The following is a 16,692-nucleotide window of genomic DNA, read 5'->3' as shown; positions in this document are numbered from 1 at the left end:
TGGTTTTATATTCAGCAACCATGTTGATTTCTGTTGTCATAGTTTAATCTGTAAACTTTTTTGTGTTTCTTAGATTAAAAAACTATTTCATTGGCAAATATGATTTTGGTTTTTGCTTTTAATTGGTTATTTCTGTGATTACAAAATACATTTCAAACAGTTTTATGTATCTTTTATTCCTCTAAGCCATTAGAGAATATTAGAGATATTCTTAAAAACCTGCTTATAATCCTACCATGATCTGCTGTTTGTTGTTCAGTTGCTAAGTCATGTCCAACTCTTTGCCACCCCGTGGACTGCAGCATGCCAGCTTCCCTGTCTGTCATTGTCTTCCAGAGTTTGCTCAAACTCTTGTCTATTGAGTCTGTAATGCCATCCAACCATCTCCCCTCTGCCTTCCACTTCTCCTCCTGCCCTCAGTCTTTCTCAGTATCAGGGTCTTTTCCATTGAGTCAGCTATTCACATCAGGTGGGCAAAGCACTAGAGCTTCAGCATTCATCATTCCCATGAGTTCAGTTCAGTTCAGTTGCTCAGTCATCTCCGACTCTTTGTGTCCCCATGAACCACAGCACGCCAGGCCTCCCTGTCTATCACCAACTCCCAGAGTCCACCCAAACCCATGTCCATTGAGTCGGTGATGCCATCCAATCATCTCATTCTCTGTTGTCCCCCTCTCCTCCTGCTCTCAATCTTTCCCAGCATCAGGGTCTTTTCAAATGAGTCATCTCTTTGCATCAAGTGGTCAAAGTATTGGAGTTTCAGCTTCAACATCAGTCCTTCCAATGAACACCCAGGACTGATCTCCTTTAGGATGGACTAGTTGGATCTCCTTGCTGTCCAAGGGACTCTCAAGAGTCTTCTTCAACACCACAGTTCAAAAGCATCAATTCTTTGGTGCTCAGCTTTCTTTATAGTCCAACTCTCACATCCATACATGACCACTGGAAAAACCATAGCGTTGACTAGACAGACCTTTGTTGACAAAGTAATGTCTCTGCTTTTTAATATGCTGTCTAGGTTGGTCATAACTTTCCATCCAAGGAGTAAGCGTCTTTTGATTTCATGGCTGCAATCACCATCTGCAGTGATTTTGGAGCCCAAAAAAATAAAGTCCACTGTTGCCCTGTCTATTTGCCATGAAGTGATGGGACCAAATGCCATGATCTTCGTTTTCTGAATGTTGAGCTTTAAGCCAACGTTTTCACTCTCCTCTTTGACTTTCATCAAGCGGCTCTTTAGGTTTTCTTCACTTTCTGCCATAAGGGTGGTGTCATCTGCATATCTGAGGTTATTGATATTTCTCCTGGCAATCTTGATTCCAGCTTGTGCTTCCTCCAGCCTAGGATTTCTCATGATGTACTCTGCATAGCATATAAGTTAAATAAGTAGGGTGAGAATATACAGCCTTGATGTACTCCTTTCCTATTTGGAACCAGTCTGTTGTTCCATGTCCAGTTCTAACTGTTGCTTCCTGACCTGCATCCAGATTTCTCAAGAGGCAGGTCAGGTGATTTGGTATTCCCATCTCTTTAAGAATTTTCCACAGTTTTTTGTGATCCTTTGAGTAGGCAGGGTTGATTTCCTTTAGGATTAACTGGTTTGATCTCCATTTTGTCCAAGAGATTCTCAAGAATCTTCTCCAACACCACAATTTGAAACATCTGTTCTTTGGCTCTCAGCCTTTTTTTACAGTCCAACCCTCACATCCATACATGACTGCTGGGAAAACCATAGCTTTGACTATACTTTGTCAGCTATACTTTTGACTATACTCTGACTATACTTAGTCAGCAAAGTGACGTCTCTGCTTTTAAATGTGCTGTCTAGGTTTGTCATTGCTTTTCTTCCAAGAAGCAAGCTGCTTTTAATTTCATGGCTGTAGTCACCATACTCAATGATTTTTGGAGCCCAAGAAAATAATACCTGCCACTGTTTCCACTTTTTCCCATCTATTACCGATGAAGTGATGGGACCAGATGCCATGATCTTAGCCTTTTGAATGTTTTTTTTTAAAGCCAGCTTCTTCACTCTCCTCTTTCACCCTCATCAAGAGGGTCTTTATTTCCTTTTCACTTTCTGTTGTTAGAGTGGTATCACCTGCATATCTGGGATTGTTTATATTTCTCCTGGCAATCTTGTTTCTATGTCTAGACATCATCAATTAAAATTTGTGTTCCAGATATTTTTTATCATTGAGTCATAAAGGACATACCTTTTTTTCTTTTTGGCCTCACTGTGCAGCTTACGGGATCTCAGTTGAATCCCAGGCCCTCAGCAGTGAAAACACGAAATTCTAACCACTGGACAGCCAGGGAATTCCCAAGGCCATACAGTTTTAAAAATGCTATTTCCATTTAAGGACACAGACACTTTTCTAGAATAGTAAATTTTTTTTCCATATAATTTTTATTTGTTGTAATATATTCTACTCTGTGAATATATGTAGTATTGTTACTTCTGAACATACTTGTTTTAATTTTTTGGTATTATGGACAACACTGTTAAAGAGACATGAATGAGTCTACATTGCTGTGCATTTTAAACAGTTTCCTTTTTCAAATCCTTAGAAGTAGGCTTTCTGAGTTAAAATGTTATAGATTTTTGAAACTTGCTGCCACATTGCCTTCTAGAAATGCTGCATAAATTTTCATTCATACCAGAAGTACACAAAAGTTCCTGTTTCCACACATCCGACCTTTGTTCAGATTCACACTTTTATGATATGGATTTTTTTTCCAAATGAGTTAAAAATAAAACCTAAATAATCTTTTATGAACTTGTGATTTAAAGGAAATGTTTTGTCCTTTTTTCAGGTATCAGTCTGCTTACTTTTTTGTCTTCTGTTCCTTATACTTTTGTGTTAAAACTCTAGGGTTTTAAAATTTATCAACTTATTGTCTCTCCTGACATTGTGCGAATAGACTAGCTCCTGCCCCCCAACTTTAAATTATCAAACCATTTCTGAATAGTAGAATGATGTTCAGTTCAGTTCAGTTGCTCATCCGTGTCCGATTCTTTGCGACCCCATGAATTGCAGCACGCCAGGCCTCCATGTCCATCACCAACTCCCGGAGTTCACTCAAACTCATGTCCATCGAGTCGGTGATGCCATCCAGCCATCCCATCCTCTGTTGTCCCCTTTTCCTCCTGCCCCCAATCCCTCCCAGCATCAGAGTCTTTTCCAATGAGTCAACTCTTTGCATGAGGTGGCCAAAGTACTGGAGTTTCAGCTTTAGCATCATTCCTTCCAAAGAACACCCAGGACTGATCTCCTTTAGAATGGACTGGTTGGATCTCCTTGCAGTCCAAGGAACTCTCAAGAGTCTTCTCCAACACCATAGTTCAAAAGCATCAATTCTTTGGTGCTCAGCTTTCTTCACAGTCCAACTCTCACATCCATACATGACCACTGGAAAAACCATAGCCTTGACTAGATGGACCTTTGTTGGCAAAGTAATGTCTCTGCTTTTGAATATGCTATCTAGCTTGGTCATAACTTTCCTTCCAAGGAGTAAGCGTCTTTTAATTTCATGGCTACAATCACATCTACAGTGATTTTGGAGCCCCCCCAAATAAAAGTCTGACACTGTTTCCACTGTTGCCCCGTCTATTTGCCATGAAGTGATGGGTCCAGATGCTATGATCTTAGTTTTCTGAATGTTGAGCTTTAAGCCAACTTTTTCACTCTCCTCTTTCAGTTTCATCAAGAGGTTTTGTAGTTCCTCTTCACTTTCTGCCATAAGGGTGGTGTCATCTGCATCTGAGGTGATTGATATTTTTCTGGGCAGTCTTGATTCTGGTAGAAGGGTGTTAATTGCAGTCAAATATCTAGCTTCCTCCTCTGTGAAGCACTGACTTACCCACGATAGACACAGTTTAATGTCACAGTTTTCATACTCTTCTGTATTGGGTAAAGATGAATAAAAGGTGATTGCTGTTTGCCAGGACCTCCATTCCTTTGGATTCCCATAGCCCATGAATGTTTTTCTATGATACCCTTAGTCACATGGCACAACATAATTTACTTATAAGTCTTTGCACTTATTAGACTATGACTTTATTTATATTTTCATTCTGAACCTAGCCAATGCCTGACACATATAAGGTCTTTCTTGGGTGAATACCTTAACCTCTTTAAGCCCCAATTTCCCCATCTCTGTCATGACGATTAATATATTATCTGCCTAACATTGTTACTCTGAGAAACTCGGTACTTAATTTGGAGATTGGCAGATAGTAAGTCAACAGTAAGTGGCAGCTCTCATTTGTATTCCTATTGTAACTCTAAAGATCCTGAACTCATATTATTATTACAGTGAGGTCTAACATTATTATATTACCCATTGGTCTTTTGTTCAGTTCTTTGTGGATTGATGGCTACTTCTACTTTTCGTTGGGTTTTAAAGTTAATTTAATTCGTAATTAAAATGATTTATAATTGTAAGTGGCAACAGAACAAATTTAAAGTACTTCTGGAATGGTGAGAGCTTGAAGCTTAGTTGGCCCTTTTATGTTCTGTTACTTTTCTCTCTCAGCCTCTTTTGTTTTCCTAGATCTCTTCCAATACACTGAAGTTTCTGTGTATCTGTAAAACAAAAATTTGCCATTAATATCTTCTCTCACTAGCTAATCTCTAGGGGAAGAGGTGGTAGAAACCACCACTCTGTGGTATTGCTACAGTTTAATTAAAGGTGTGAACAGTCATCCTCTGCCTTTCCCCCTGCCCCCACAAACCTCAGGAAGGAATGTGGTGGCAACTTGAAATCTTCTTTAAAAAGTTTAGATCCTTAGTGCAGCACTGTTAGAGCTTTTTTTTAAAGAAACCACTGTACTCTGTTTCTCTTCTTCCCATCACGGATATTTGGCTCAGCTGATCAAAGGAAGGGTATCTGTTGTATATACTTTTATATGTAGTGAGTTAACCAAATAAGGCCCTTTCTTTTTCATTCCTGTTACTACCCTTTATTAAGGTTCTGATGAATGCCTATTTGTACTTTACACTTACCATAAAGGAGCTTGGGAAAGTCTTATTTGCACAAGTACTGTGGAAATGTAACTTGCCCCTTTGTAAATTGTTGTTCCAAAGTAGTAAGTTAGACTATAGAATTAGAGGTTTGCACATTTTTTAATAATTCACTGTGTGAAATCACTGGGTATTCAAAAGAGTTATGATCTGCATGCACCTTAAATACTGGAAGGAGGATAATTTTTTTATGGTAATTGATATTGAATGGTGTCTTATTTGGCCAGTCAATTTGTTTTTTATACTATATACATGAGACAGAATTCTCTTAACATTTTCATACAGAAGAGAAAACACATACCCTTCTTAAATCAGTAGTTCTTTACTATTTTAAAAATTTTGAATATTATGGTTCATGTCCCTTTTGTGTATTAAATATTTGAAACTTTAATTTAGAGAAGAAAATGGCTTCTTAGGCACTGCTTTTAAGTTAATTGTAATGAAGTTGGACATAATTGCATACTTACACTTCACCGTAAATAAAAGGCCTCCTCATATTATCAGAAGTTTTCACTGTTATTTTAAAACAGCAGCATCTTGTTAACCTTAATCAGAGCCTGACGTGTGTTTCTTCTAAATGGCTTCTGATGTGGTGTCTCTCTTCAGTTCTCTGTGGTTTCCTGTTTTTTTCATACATAGAGCAAAGCCTTTTGATGTATTCAGCCTCATTTTTTTTAATGGCATATCAAACATAAACTTTCTTATATATACAATATAGCATTGTTAGGCTGTCTCAGCACTCATTTATTCATCTTGCCACAGACCGTTCCTTCTCTGGAATTCTTCCAGCACTTCCTTAATACCCCTTCTGTAGTCTTTAGCATTACAGATTTATTTCTACCCTGAAAGTGTGTGTTCTTGAAGGGCAGAGATACTATCTCGTATTTCCATAATTGTATTTCTCCACAGTGCCCTGCCTTAGCAATTAATAGATACAATAGATCAGTGACTTTCAAAGTGTCCCCAGCAACATCAGCATCACTTGGGAACTTGTTAAGATTGTAAGTTCCAAGGCGCTGCCTCAGTCATACTGTATCAGAATATCTTGGTTTGATCAGTTTCTGTGCTAACAAGCCTTTCAGTGATTTTGATGCATGCTCAAGTTTGACATCCGCTGCAGGAGATAATTACTGAATGAATACGAACCTTTTACCTTTATGGTGATACTTCACTGGAAGGATTAGTATCACACGGGGCCAACCAGTTTAGTCCATTCTGCTTGAGTCTTAATTCTCAAGAGATACTAGTAAAGGAAAATCTTTATTTAAATATTTGCAATCTTAGAAGAGAGTGTATGTAGCTTTTATCAGTTCAGTTCAGTCGCTCACTCGTGTCCGACTCTTTGCGACCCCATGAATTGCAGCACGCCAGGCCTCCCTGTCCATCACCAACTCCCGGAGTTCACTCAGACTCATGTCCATCGAGTCAGTGATGCCATCCAGCCATCCCATCCTCTGTCATCCCCTTCTCCTGCCCCCAATCTCTCGCAGCATCAGAGTCTTTTCCAATGAGTCAACTCTTTGCATGAGGTGGCCAAAGTACTGGAGTTTCAGCTTCAGCATCATTCCTTCCAAAGAAATCCCAGGGCTGATCTCCTTCAGAATGGATTGGTTGGATCTCCTTGCAGTCCAAGGAACTCTCAAGAGTCTTCTCCAACACCATAGTTCAAAAGCATCAATTCTTTGGTGCTCAGCCTTCTTCACAGTCCAACTCTCACATCCATACATGACCACTGGAAAAACCATAGCCTTGGCTAGATGGACCTTTGTTGGCAAAGTAATGTCTCTGCTTTTGAATATCCTGTCTAGGTTGGTCATAACTTTTCTTCCAAAGAGTAAGTGTCTTTTAATTTCATGGCTGGAATCACCATCTGCAGTGATTTTGGAGCCCTAGCCATCCTATTATGAAAACTGGTCTTCCCTGGTGGCTCAGATGGTAAAGAATCCGCCTGTCAGTGCAGGAGATGTGGCGTCAATCCCTGGGTCAGGAGGATCCCCTGGAGAAGGAAATGGCAACCCACTGCAGTATTCTTGCCTGGGAAACCCCATGGACAGAGGAGCCTGATAGGCTTCAGTCCATGGGGCTGCAAAAGAGTCGGACATGATTTGGTGACTAAACACAACAGTTATGAAAACTGCAGCTTAAAATTTTCAATATATGAAAGATTATTTTCTTCCACTTGTTCAGAAATAGGCATTTAACATTCCAAAAGGAGGAAGAGTGAAGAACAAGTAATGAATGTTATTCATTTTCATGGTGGACAGGAGGTGGGTGTATGCTGGAAACTGGTCAGGTAGAGAATGAGTTGGGAGACTTTCCCCTGGGTACCATTCTATGCTCTTCAAAATTTTTGAACCATGTAAGTGTAAAAAATGTTGATGCAAGGGTTTTAAGATTAAGTTGATCATGAGTGTTGATAACTATCCATTTGCTAGCCAGTGGGGTTGATTAAAAATTATTGAAATTTCCCTTTGCATTAGTATGAAAGGTTAAGTAAAGTGGTTTTCCATCTCTGTAGAACATATCAGGATGGTGGCAGAAATATCTTGATGACTTTCTGCCTGAACTTTCTTATGCAGTGAAGAAAGAATTCTTGCTATTATGTGAACACATCATCCTGTTATTACTTTAAGAAAATAAAGGAAGAGGTCAGAAATACAGGACTTTGATCTAATACCTTCTTTGGAAGCATTTTTAGAAATATCTTGATAGTCGAGGACTGTTTGAGAGAAAAATTGATCTGCATTTTGGTCACATTCTTAGCAAATGAAAAATAATCCATTTAGCAAAACCCATTACATATGTTCTGAATTATAAACAGTATTCTCAACTATTTGTCTTTTAGTACAAATACAATTATATTAATGTTATGATTGAATTGTGCTGTTTCACTGGAAGGTATGTCTTAAATGACGCTTGATTCAATTACTTTTTTTTTTTTTCTTGCGCAGAACTATTGTACCATGGAAAGTATTCAGACAGTGCCTTCATGAGGTGCATCAGATTAGCTCTGGCCTGGAAGCAATGGCTCTAAAATCAACAATTGACTTGACTTGTAATGATTACATTTCAGTTTTTGAATTTGATATTTTTACCAGACTATTTCAGGTAAGCTTTGTATTTGCTTAATCCTGCCCTCTCTTCTACTCTCTCCCTTTTCTGCGTATGTGTGTCTTTTGCACATGCATGCATAGTGTATGTGGGAAATAGTCTCAAATATATGGGAAATTGTCTCATTTTTGATAGTCTCCCATTTAAAAGCAGACTTCCCTTGTGGCTTAGCTGGTAAAGAATCTGCCTGCAATGCGGGAAACCTGGGTTCGATCCTTGGGTTGGGAAGATCCCCTAGAGAAGGGAAAGGCTACCCACTCCAGTATTCTGGCCTGGAGAATTCCAGGGACTGTACAGTCCATGGGGTCTCAAAGAGTCGGACACGACTGAGCCACTTTCACTTCACTTCATTTAAAAGCAAGTTGTTGGTCATTGCTCCAAGTTTAGAGTTTAAGTTTGGGATATCTGGTGTTCTGAGCCTGGAAGTTGCTTATTATCTTTGAGAAGATTGATGTAAAGGAGCTTTGCTTTATCAAAAGTCCCTATTTAGTTTCTCACTTTACTTTGTTGATCTTTCTAGCCCAGTAACTGACAGAACGCGAGTGGGCATTTGCTGAGGTTGTATCTCAACAGCTCCCTTTACCTCCCACATCCATAAGATGAGAAGGGAAATAGTAAGCTTTGGAGTAAATAGCAAACTTAACCTCTTCTGTATAGGAGATTACTGTGATGTATACTGATTCTACAGCTAGCTTTGCTCTTTCAACCATATGTTATAAACATTTTTCAATGTCAGTAAATATTTTCATCAGTGTAATTTTCAGCTTTCAGTTGCTACAGGATATTCCATCAAAATAGTCTGTTATTAATTTAGCATATCTCTCATTTGGGAAATTTAGGTTTTCCTGTTTTTTTCCCTAATATCAGTGACTTTGAGATTAACCTTCTTGTCCTGTTTATTGTTTTTGTTTTTGAATCATTCTTTTATAATTGTCTTCACATAGCTATTCAGAAGTAGGTATCATATAATAAAAGCTGGGTATCATCATTTTGTGCTTTCGTATGTGTAGACAGAATTACCCTAAACATGAAGACTTGCAATTTGCTTTGAATTTGCCTCTGCCATTAAATTGCATATCATCTCTGAGATTCAAGTGGTCATAAAATGAGAATCCCACCTAAAATCCCTGATTCTGATAATATAAATTATATAGCAAGTGAGGTTTAATTGATCAAAAATGAGGCTTGCTTATATTCCAACACCGTTTTTCTTTCTTTTTTCATTTTAGTCTGCAGTAAGATTTATTCTGTTTGAAACACACTTTCAGCAAATGTTAGAGTATACTATTGGTTTTCATGTTTCTCATATAGTAAGAATTTTACTTCTCTGATCTATGACTCTGCTTGGTACTTGCCTGCAAGGATCGGGTAACTGATTTATGTAAGAAAACAAGATTACATGGGATTAACTTTTAATTTATAAAAGAACCCATTAACAGAGGGCAAATTAACTCTTGCTGACAGTACTTACAGAATACATTTTACTTTATTACAACTTTATAATCATAATTCTACCTAGATGTATAGAATAGAAAATTAGATAAGTAACTGCCGAAAGTATGCTTTTGATTGTTTTCAATTTACAGTAGTTTCATGATTATTCCCTTGGTATATGTATGTTGTCAGTTAATGTTTTTCCAACGACTTTAAGATACATTTTAGGAAAAGGTTGTGTTATCTGATACTGATTATTTTATAGTGGAACTTCTCGTTTCTTTAAAAGTTTCTGATAATTTTACATATACTTACTGAACATGATACTAAGATGTTCTGATAGTAGGCACTCTGCTTCTTCCCCTTGGGAGGGAAGAAAACTAAGTTTTGTTTTGTTTGTTTTTTTCCGCCATACATTAAACCTAACAGTTTATTCTAGAAAGAGTGTATTTTTTGTGAGGAGCCTGGATGACTTTCAGTCAGAATGCTAAATATTAGAAAGCCTCAGAATTATATATCAGAGTATGATGGCAACTTAATGTTGGTTAAACACTTACCCAAACAGCTGCTTAATATGTACATATATTTTCTTATAAGCTGTTTCACTTTAAAATAGCCAAGTAATCTTAACATTCTAGGGTGCATATATCTTATTTATGCTCCAGGGGATGGGAGAGGAAAAGAATCTTTTAAGTAGAGCTACTGTGAAAAGTATTAGGTAACAAAACAAAACAGTACCAGTGGACCAAAGTATATCTGATGTCTTTGAAAACCCACGCTTACAGAAGTAGCTAAAGAACTCTTGTTAGCCCCTGTGTTTTTCTAAGATTCTTTACCTCTCCTCATTTCATTATGCTTATACTGTAATCATGTATGTGTTTTAAAATACAGAAAAACTGGTTTTGTGTACAGAAAGTGGATGTATTAACTTTTACTGATCTTTTATTTTTGTATAACTTTAAAAATTGAGTAATATTTTCCTCTTATAATTGTGTATTCTATATGAAAAATGTTAAGTTTTGTGGTTACTATTACTACATGGACATATATTCTGCTCTACTTGTGATATAGATGGTAAAGTGGTTGTGAATTCTTCTAGCTTTAAACTGTTGGGGATGGAGTATTTAGCAGAGTGGGATCTGAAAGTGGGCAAAGGACACTCTTAGGATTGGGGTTTGTTCTAGAGATCTAGCATCAGGTTTGAAGAAGGTGTCAGTTGGGGCGAGGAGATGGAGTTGAGACTTGTCTGGGACATGAAAGAAGAAAGCTGGAGGATTCTGGTCTCCCCTTTCTTCCTTTCTTCCCTCATCCTGATATTTTGCCAGAACTTGAACAGTGCTGTGAGTCCCTGGGAAGATCTTGCAATGGCTATGTTCCTCCGTCTGCCTGTTAGCTTATCCATCTCCCCTCCAGGTAGTTCAGAGATGCTGGGAGTGGCAAGTGCTCAAGGCCCAGATTGGAAATATAGGGCTTTTACATTCTTCTTTGCTCTCCCTGGGGCTGCTGCCCCTTCCTCCTTCCATTTCCCCTTCTCTTCTGTAAGAGAAGACTGGATTGTTGAGAAATGGGGCAATAAATGGGATGGGTAAGGTGGCAGGATAAGAGGTGAGTGATTTGAGGCTATATACTAGCGCCTATGGAATGTGCAGCATTGTGGAATAGGGAGAAAAAGAGGTGAAGGAAGTCATCTGTTGCAGTGAGGATTAAGAGAGAATCTGGGCAGACCAGCCAAGGTTCTGCTCCCAGGGTAGGTTGTAAGTCAGTAAATGAGTGTTCCTGAACACGGTGACCTTGGAGAGAATGGGGGGACTAGTCTTCTTAACATACTTCATTGGTTTCTGTGGTCATTTAAGCATCTCCAAATAGGGGCTTCTCTGTGGCCCAGTGGTGAAGAATCCGCTTGCCAATGCAGGAGCCATGGGTTCGATCCCTGATCTGGGAAGGTCACACATGCCATGCAGCAACTAAGTTCATGCACGACAACTGTTGAGCCTGTGCTTCACAGCAAGAGAAGCCGTCACAATAAGCAGCCTGCGCACGGCAGCTAGAGAGCAGCCCCCACTCGCCACAGCTAGAGGAAAGCCCACACAGCAATGAAGACCCAGCACAGCTAAAAATAAATAATTTTTAAAAGAGAATCTCCAAATAATTTTGTGTTTGGTGTGTGAAAAAAGATTTCCTATAATCTAACAACAAATTGCAAAAATAATCACTCTTCACTTTATTTTGCCTACTCTAAGTCACTCTTTGGCAACATACTTTAAACATGCACACACAAAGTACAAAACTACCACGTGTTTCTGACTGTGGGTTTCATTCTCAAGAAAAATAGTGCACAGACTTCCTATTAAGTATATATATTTGCAGTTAGAAGCTAGCCCTTGGAATTATTACCAAGAAATGGTTGCTACATAGCACAGCATTTGGCTCAAAACTCCACTTGTATTTGGTCCGTGCATTGGCTGTCTATAAAGTTCAGCATTGTTTTTTTTTTAAAAAACAGCTTTCATTAATTTGTGTGGATTCTAATGGAAGTGACCCAAATATTTTATATTCTTTTCATCCTTGTCCTATATAGATGAGGAAGCAAAACAAAATTCAGTGACTCCAATAGTTATTATTCAGTTTTTTAAACACATGCTAATACTCTTCCAAGTATTGTTTATGTAATTTTTAGTCATCCCTTAAGAAGAAAATTTAAAACATTTTTTTTTCAAGTACATAGACAGAACCTCTCATAAGAGTGTTCTTCAGAGTTCATTTTTCCCCAATTAGGTATTTTAGTGTGATGGGGAAATACCCTAAAGATTTTTCTTGTTATTTCAGCAAAGGTTAAACTCTTCATTACTAAATCATTCTTAAATCATTCTTTCCCTTGTTATCCTCCTCTCAAGGGATATAATCCTAAAAGAATTACGCCTTGTAAATTTGAACCTTGCTTAACAATAACAAGGAACAAGTCTCAAAACAAACAGAAGTAGGAGCCCTCCACCAGTAATCGAGTCTAGGATAACTGTTTCGACAACTTTCACTTGGCAACACAGAATACTTTTTTTTTTTTAATTAGAAGATTTGAGTTAATAATTTGGCACATTAGATAGAGTATGCTGCCAATTCCTTGGAATAAATGTAGCTTCAGCCTTAAAGATACAGCAGAGATGATTCATTCAACACCCTCAAGCAAAGTTGTTTATTACTGGCTGCCTTTTTTCCCTTGCCATGATTTGGAGGGACAACTAATCCCATTAGAGAGAGTGATAATAAACGGTGTGTGTGTGTATTTCTGTGAAGGATTTCTGTGTGTGTGTGTGTTTTTCTGTGAAGGATTTCTGTGTGTGTGTGTGTATTTCTGTGAAGGATTTCTGTAGAATTCACCTCTAAACTGAACCTTTTCTGATTTTCTAATTGTACAAGGATGAACGAGATGTTAGAATTGTAGTGTGTTACCGTGTGTGTTTGTGTGTGTGTGTGTGTGCGTGCATGCATGTGTATTTCTGTGAAGGATTTCTCTAGAATTCACCTCTAAACTGAACCTTTTCTGATTTTCTGATTGTACAAGGATGAACCAGATGTTAGAATTGTAGTGTGTTATCATGGGAGTCAAGGCTTTGTAGACAAGTCAGTCATCAGATAGGCTGTTCACAGCAGCTGTCCTGGTTGCTCTGCTCTGATGCTGCTTTAGTGCTGGTCTCCCTTTGGGGAGCAAGACAGGCATGTTCCTTGTTCTTACGTAGCTTAGGGTCAGTGTGTAGACTTTACCAAATCACTTATATTCCATGATAGTCTTTTGTTCTACAAAATGTGATGTCTAAATGTTAGAGTAGTGAATAAAACAGACACACAGAGAGATGAGGCATGAGATGAGAAGTAGTGATTTCAGTCTGAGAAGGCTGTGTTGAGGAAAAGATGTTTCAAGAGGAAGGAGTCATATGCATACTTGAAGAATTCAGGTAGCGGGATCAGCACATTCAAAGGCTCTGAGGTGAGAGAGTATAATTATGTTCAAGCCAGCAGCAGTGTGATCCGCGGATCTAGAGGAAAGGCAGAATGTGGGAGAGTCACAGCAGATGGGGATACAGGGGAACTGGGTCTCAACCCCATAAGGTCCTTCTAGGCCATTTATAAGAACTTTGGCTTTTAGTCAAAGTTAGAGAGTTTTGAACCAAAGGGTGATGTGGTTTATGTTTCAGAATGATCGCAACTGCTGTATTGGGAATAGAATATGTGGAAAAGAGATTATGTGGTTTTCCTTTTTGCTTTCAATATTTTTTTTCCTAAAATCTGTTTTCTGCATAATTATATTTCTCCAAAATGAAAGTAAGTAGTTTTATGTTTGCTTTTGGATAATATAAGTTGACCTAAGCCATGTAAACTCATATTCACTGTAAAAATATCCAGGGGAATTTTAGTATGTGTATTAAATAATAGCTTGGTGTGTAAATGATAGTTGATATTCTCTAGGTAATCTTTTAATTTACTTATACTTTTAGCCTTGGGGTTCTATTTTACGGAATTGGAATTTCTTAGCTGTAACACATCCGGGTTACATGGCATTTCTCACATATGATGAAGTAAAAGCACGGCTACAGAAATACAGCACCAAACCCGGAAGGTAAGACTTTTTGGCAGTAATATTATGTGATGTATGTAAAGATGGAAAGTCCTCGGTGGTTCATTCCTAAGTAAATCAGTTATCCACATGGGGTTGAGGGGAGGGAAATGCTAATAGACCAAAACAGTGCTTCCTAATTCAGTTACTCAAATTGGTATGTTATGCTTGTTCTGAAACTTAATGTTCATAAAGTGAAAGAGGATATGGTAATATGTAATTTGATGAATTTAGAGAATAAGTCTCAGAGTTTAAAATTGGAATAAGATATTAGCATATTAACCCTTTTCATGACATGTGTTTGTGTATAAAATTGTATATTTGAGTACTTGAATACGGCACTAATGACAAATCAGTTTCATGTTCATTATTTTAGGGTATTTTTCAAGACATTCAGTTTGGTTCTATGATAATCTTGTAATTACATATAAATGCGTATTAATGCATATAAGTACATGTAAGTTGTACAGATACATGATGAATGTGTAGCAAGTTCATAACCATATAAACCTGCTGCTAACACTCACAAGGAGTGTCATGTCCGTGAGAACTTCTTCCATAATCCTTCATGCCTGGTGTTGAAATGGAATGAAACTCACAGAGCTTAGCTGTGTGATCAGCCTCTCTGGCTTTGTCTAAGAGCAGACTTTATTAATGGCATATCTGGGGTCAGAAAATCTCTCTCCCTTGGTGCAGACATTTTCTCCACAGCCAGTCTAGAAATGGGCCAGGCACATAGTAGGCGTTTGTGCTGTGGCATGCAGTCTGCTGGATGTGATGGTCATGACAATGAGACTGCCCTACCTTACTTAAAGCATTTAGTAGGAGACACCATCCCATTGTCCATGAGAGCACTGATGTTTATATGGGGTCATTTCATTTTAGAAGTTGAGTATTTTTCAAGTCTACCTTTTTCTTCTAATACCGTTTTTATTTGATTTTTAGTGCGAATGTCATTTGTCCTTTAAGAAAGTCTTTTCAAACGGTCAGTTATGGATGATTTCTTTCCTCTTTGCCATAATGGAAAAATTTCCACCTCTTATATTTCTAAGAATTTCTATTGCATATTAGAAGGTGGTTGTGGGTACAGAAAGCAGTGTGGCTCCTGTGGAGTCACGGGTTTAGACTGAGAGCTGGTTCTCATTGTGCCTACAAGAGCAGGTCAGTTATCGTGCACATTGACAGTGGCTTAGGTGCGTCATTTTGTTTCATTCAGGGATCTCTCATAAGCAAATTTTTCCATGACTTTTGCTCTCTTGATTGGCATCAAAGCATCATCTTGTTCCTGGAGTATGATTTGAAAGATATAATACCATTGCAATCATTCATACAGATTTAACATAGAAGTCATTTGGGAAATTATCTCCAGTTCTAAAAAAAGTAATAAAGTGGGTCCTTTTTGTGTTCTCTTGTTCAAGATCTTGGAGATAATGACCATGTTGGAAGTATTAATAAAAGCCAGGACTCATTACCATTCGAATAGTGCTTTTAAGATAGTGCTTTCTGAAAGGATGTCTTCTTTTCCTTCCCTTCTTGCCTTGTATCAGTTATTTCTTCTAAGTTTTCGTCAATGATGAAATGATCAGTCTGTGGTAAACTATTGTATGTACGTGTGATAGGGTATTTAAATGTGTTTAGGAAAATTCAGTGAACAGCCAAATGATTTTAATAAGTATTTGCTGGAGTGGTCCTTTCTCTCAGAAAATGGTTCATCTCTTTGGCTTCATGGTAAAGAAAATAGTTGGGTATATTTCAAGGACATTTGAGTTCTTAAGGTTGTACTTTATTTGGATCCAACTGACAGTCATGTCTGTGTGGAATTATTTTGGATGATTATGATTAAGGATGCTAAGTGAGAGGTTGATATTTATTTTTCAGCTTTCTAGGAGAATGTTTTTAGACTTCTTGAAAAGTCCTTTCCAACAGTTCCAAAACCAATATGAAAATCACTTCTTCCTTTCTTTAAAGAGCCCAGTTTTCTTCAAAGATGAAACCACACTGCAGTACAGTAAATCTAATGACTGTGTAGCTGTTGTATATGCTAAATTATCTGTTAAAGTTTTTATTACAGTAGTTGTTTAATCAATAGCTAATGTAATTAACAGATGCTTATTTCTACCACATACATATAGCAATCAGGGTACTCAAATATAGCTTAAGTTGGCCTACTTTTGATCTGCTTAAGGTGTTATAAAATCCAGATATGGATATCATGAATAAGATTGAGTGTAATACACTTAAATTCAGGGAAATGCCGTAAAGTGTAGTAAGTTGATAATTGGCTAATCATAGTAAATAATAATGAATTTAAAACCAAGTCAGTGTCTTCTGACATTGTTATTAATTTATTTTATATTTTAGAACTATTTTAATTTCCTGTCACAAGACACTGAACTTGACAGGATTAGAGGGAGACCATGAACTTACCTAGTTTGTTTTCCCATTAATACAGTTCAGCTCTTTGATCTTTTGTTTAAACATGAATGGCTGTAATACTTGAAAGAAAAGTATTAT

At 37.7% G+C, this 16,692-nt stretch overlaps 1 protein-coding gene across 8 annotated transcripts in view; it reads left to right on the top strand.

The window, feature by feature from the left end:
• CBLB (Cbl proto-oncogene B) overlaps window positions 1-16,692 on the top strand; it is a 222,049-nt gene that overhangs the window by 107,223 nt on the left and 98,134 nt on the right. For all 8 annotated transcript variants that reach the window (XM_069579132.1, XM_069579103.1, XM_069579143.1 and 5 more), the window contains exons 5-6: window positions 7,976-8,132; window positions 14,060-14,181. In XM_069579132.1, the coding sequence (XP_069435233.1) occupies window positions 7,976-8,132; window positions 14,060-14,181 (279 nt within the window). The remainder of the gene's footprint in view (window positions 1-7,975; window positions 8,133-14,059; window positions 14,182-16,692) is intronic.

Source organism: Ovis canadensis, chromosome 1, assembly GCF_042477335.2.
Source record: "Ovis canadensis isolate MfBH-ARS-UI-01 breed Bighorn chromosome 1, ARS-UI_OviCan_v2, whole genome shotgun sequence".
Lineage (NCBI taxonomy): Eukaryota > Metazoa > Chordata > Mammalia > Artiodactyla > Bovidae > Ovis > Ovis canadensis.
The sequence above is the reverse complement of the archived record's forward strand: the minus strand, read 5'-3'. Positions and strand labels throughout refer to the sequence as shown.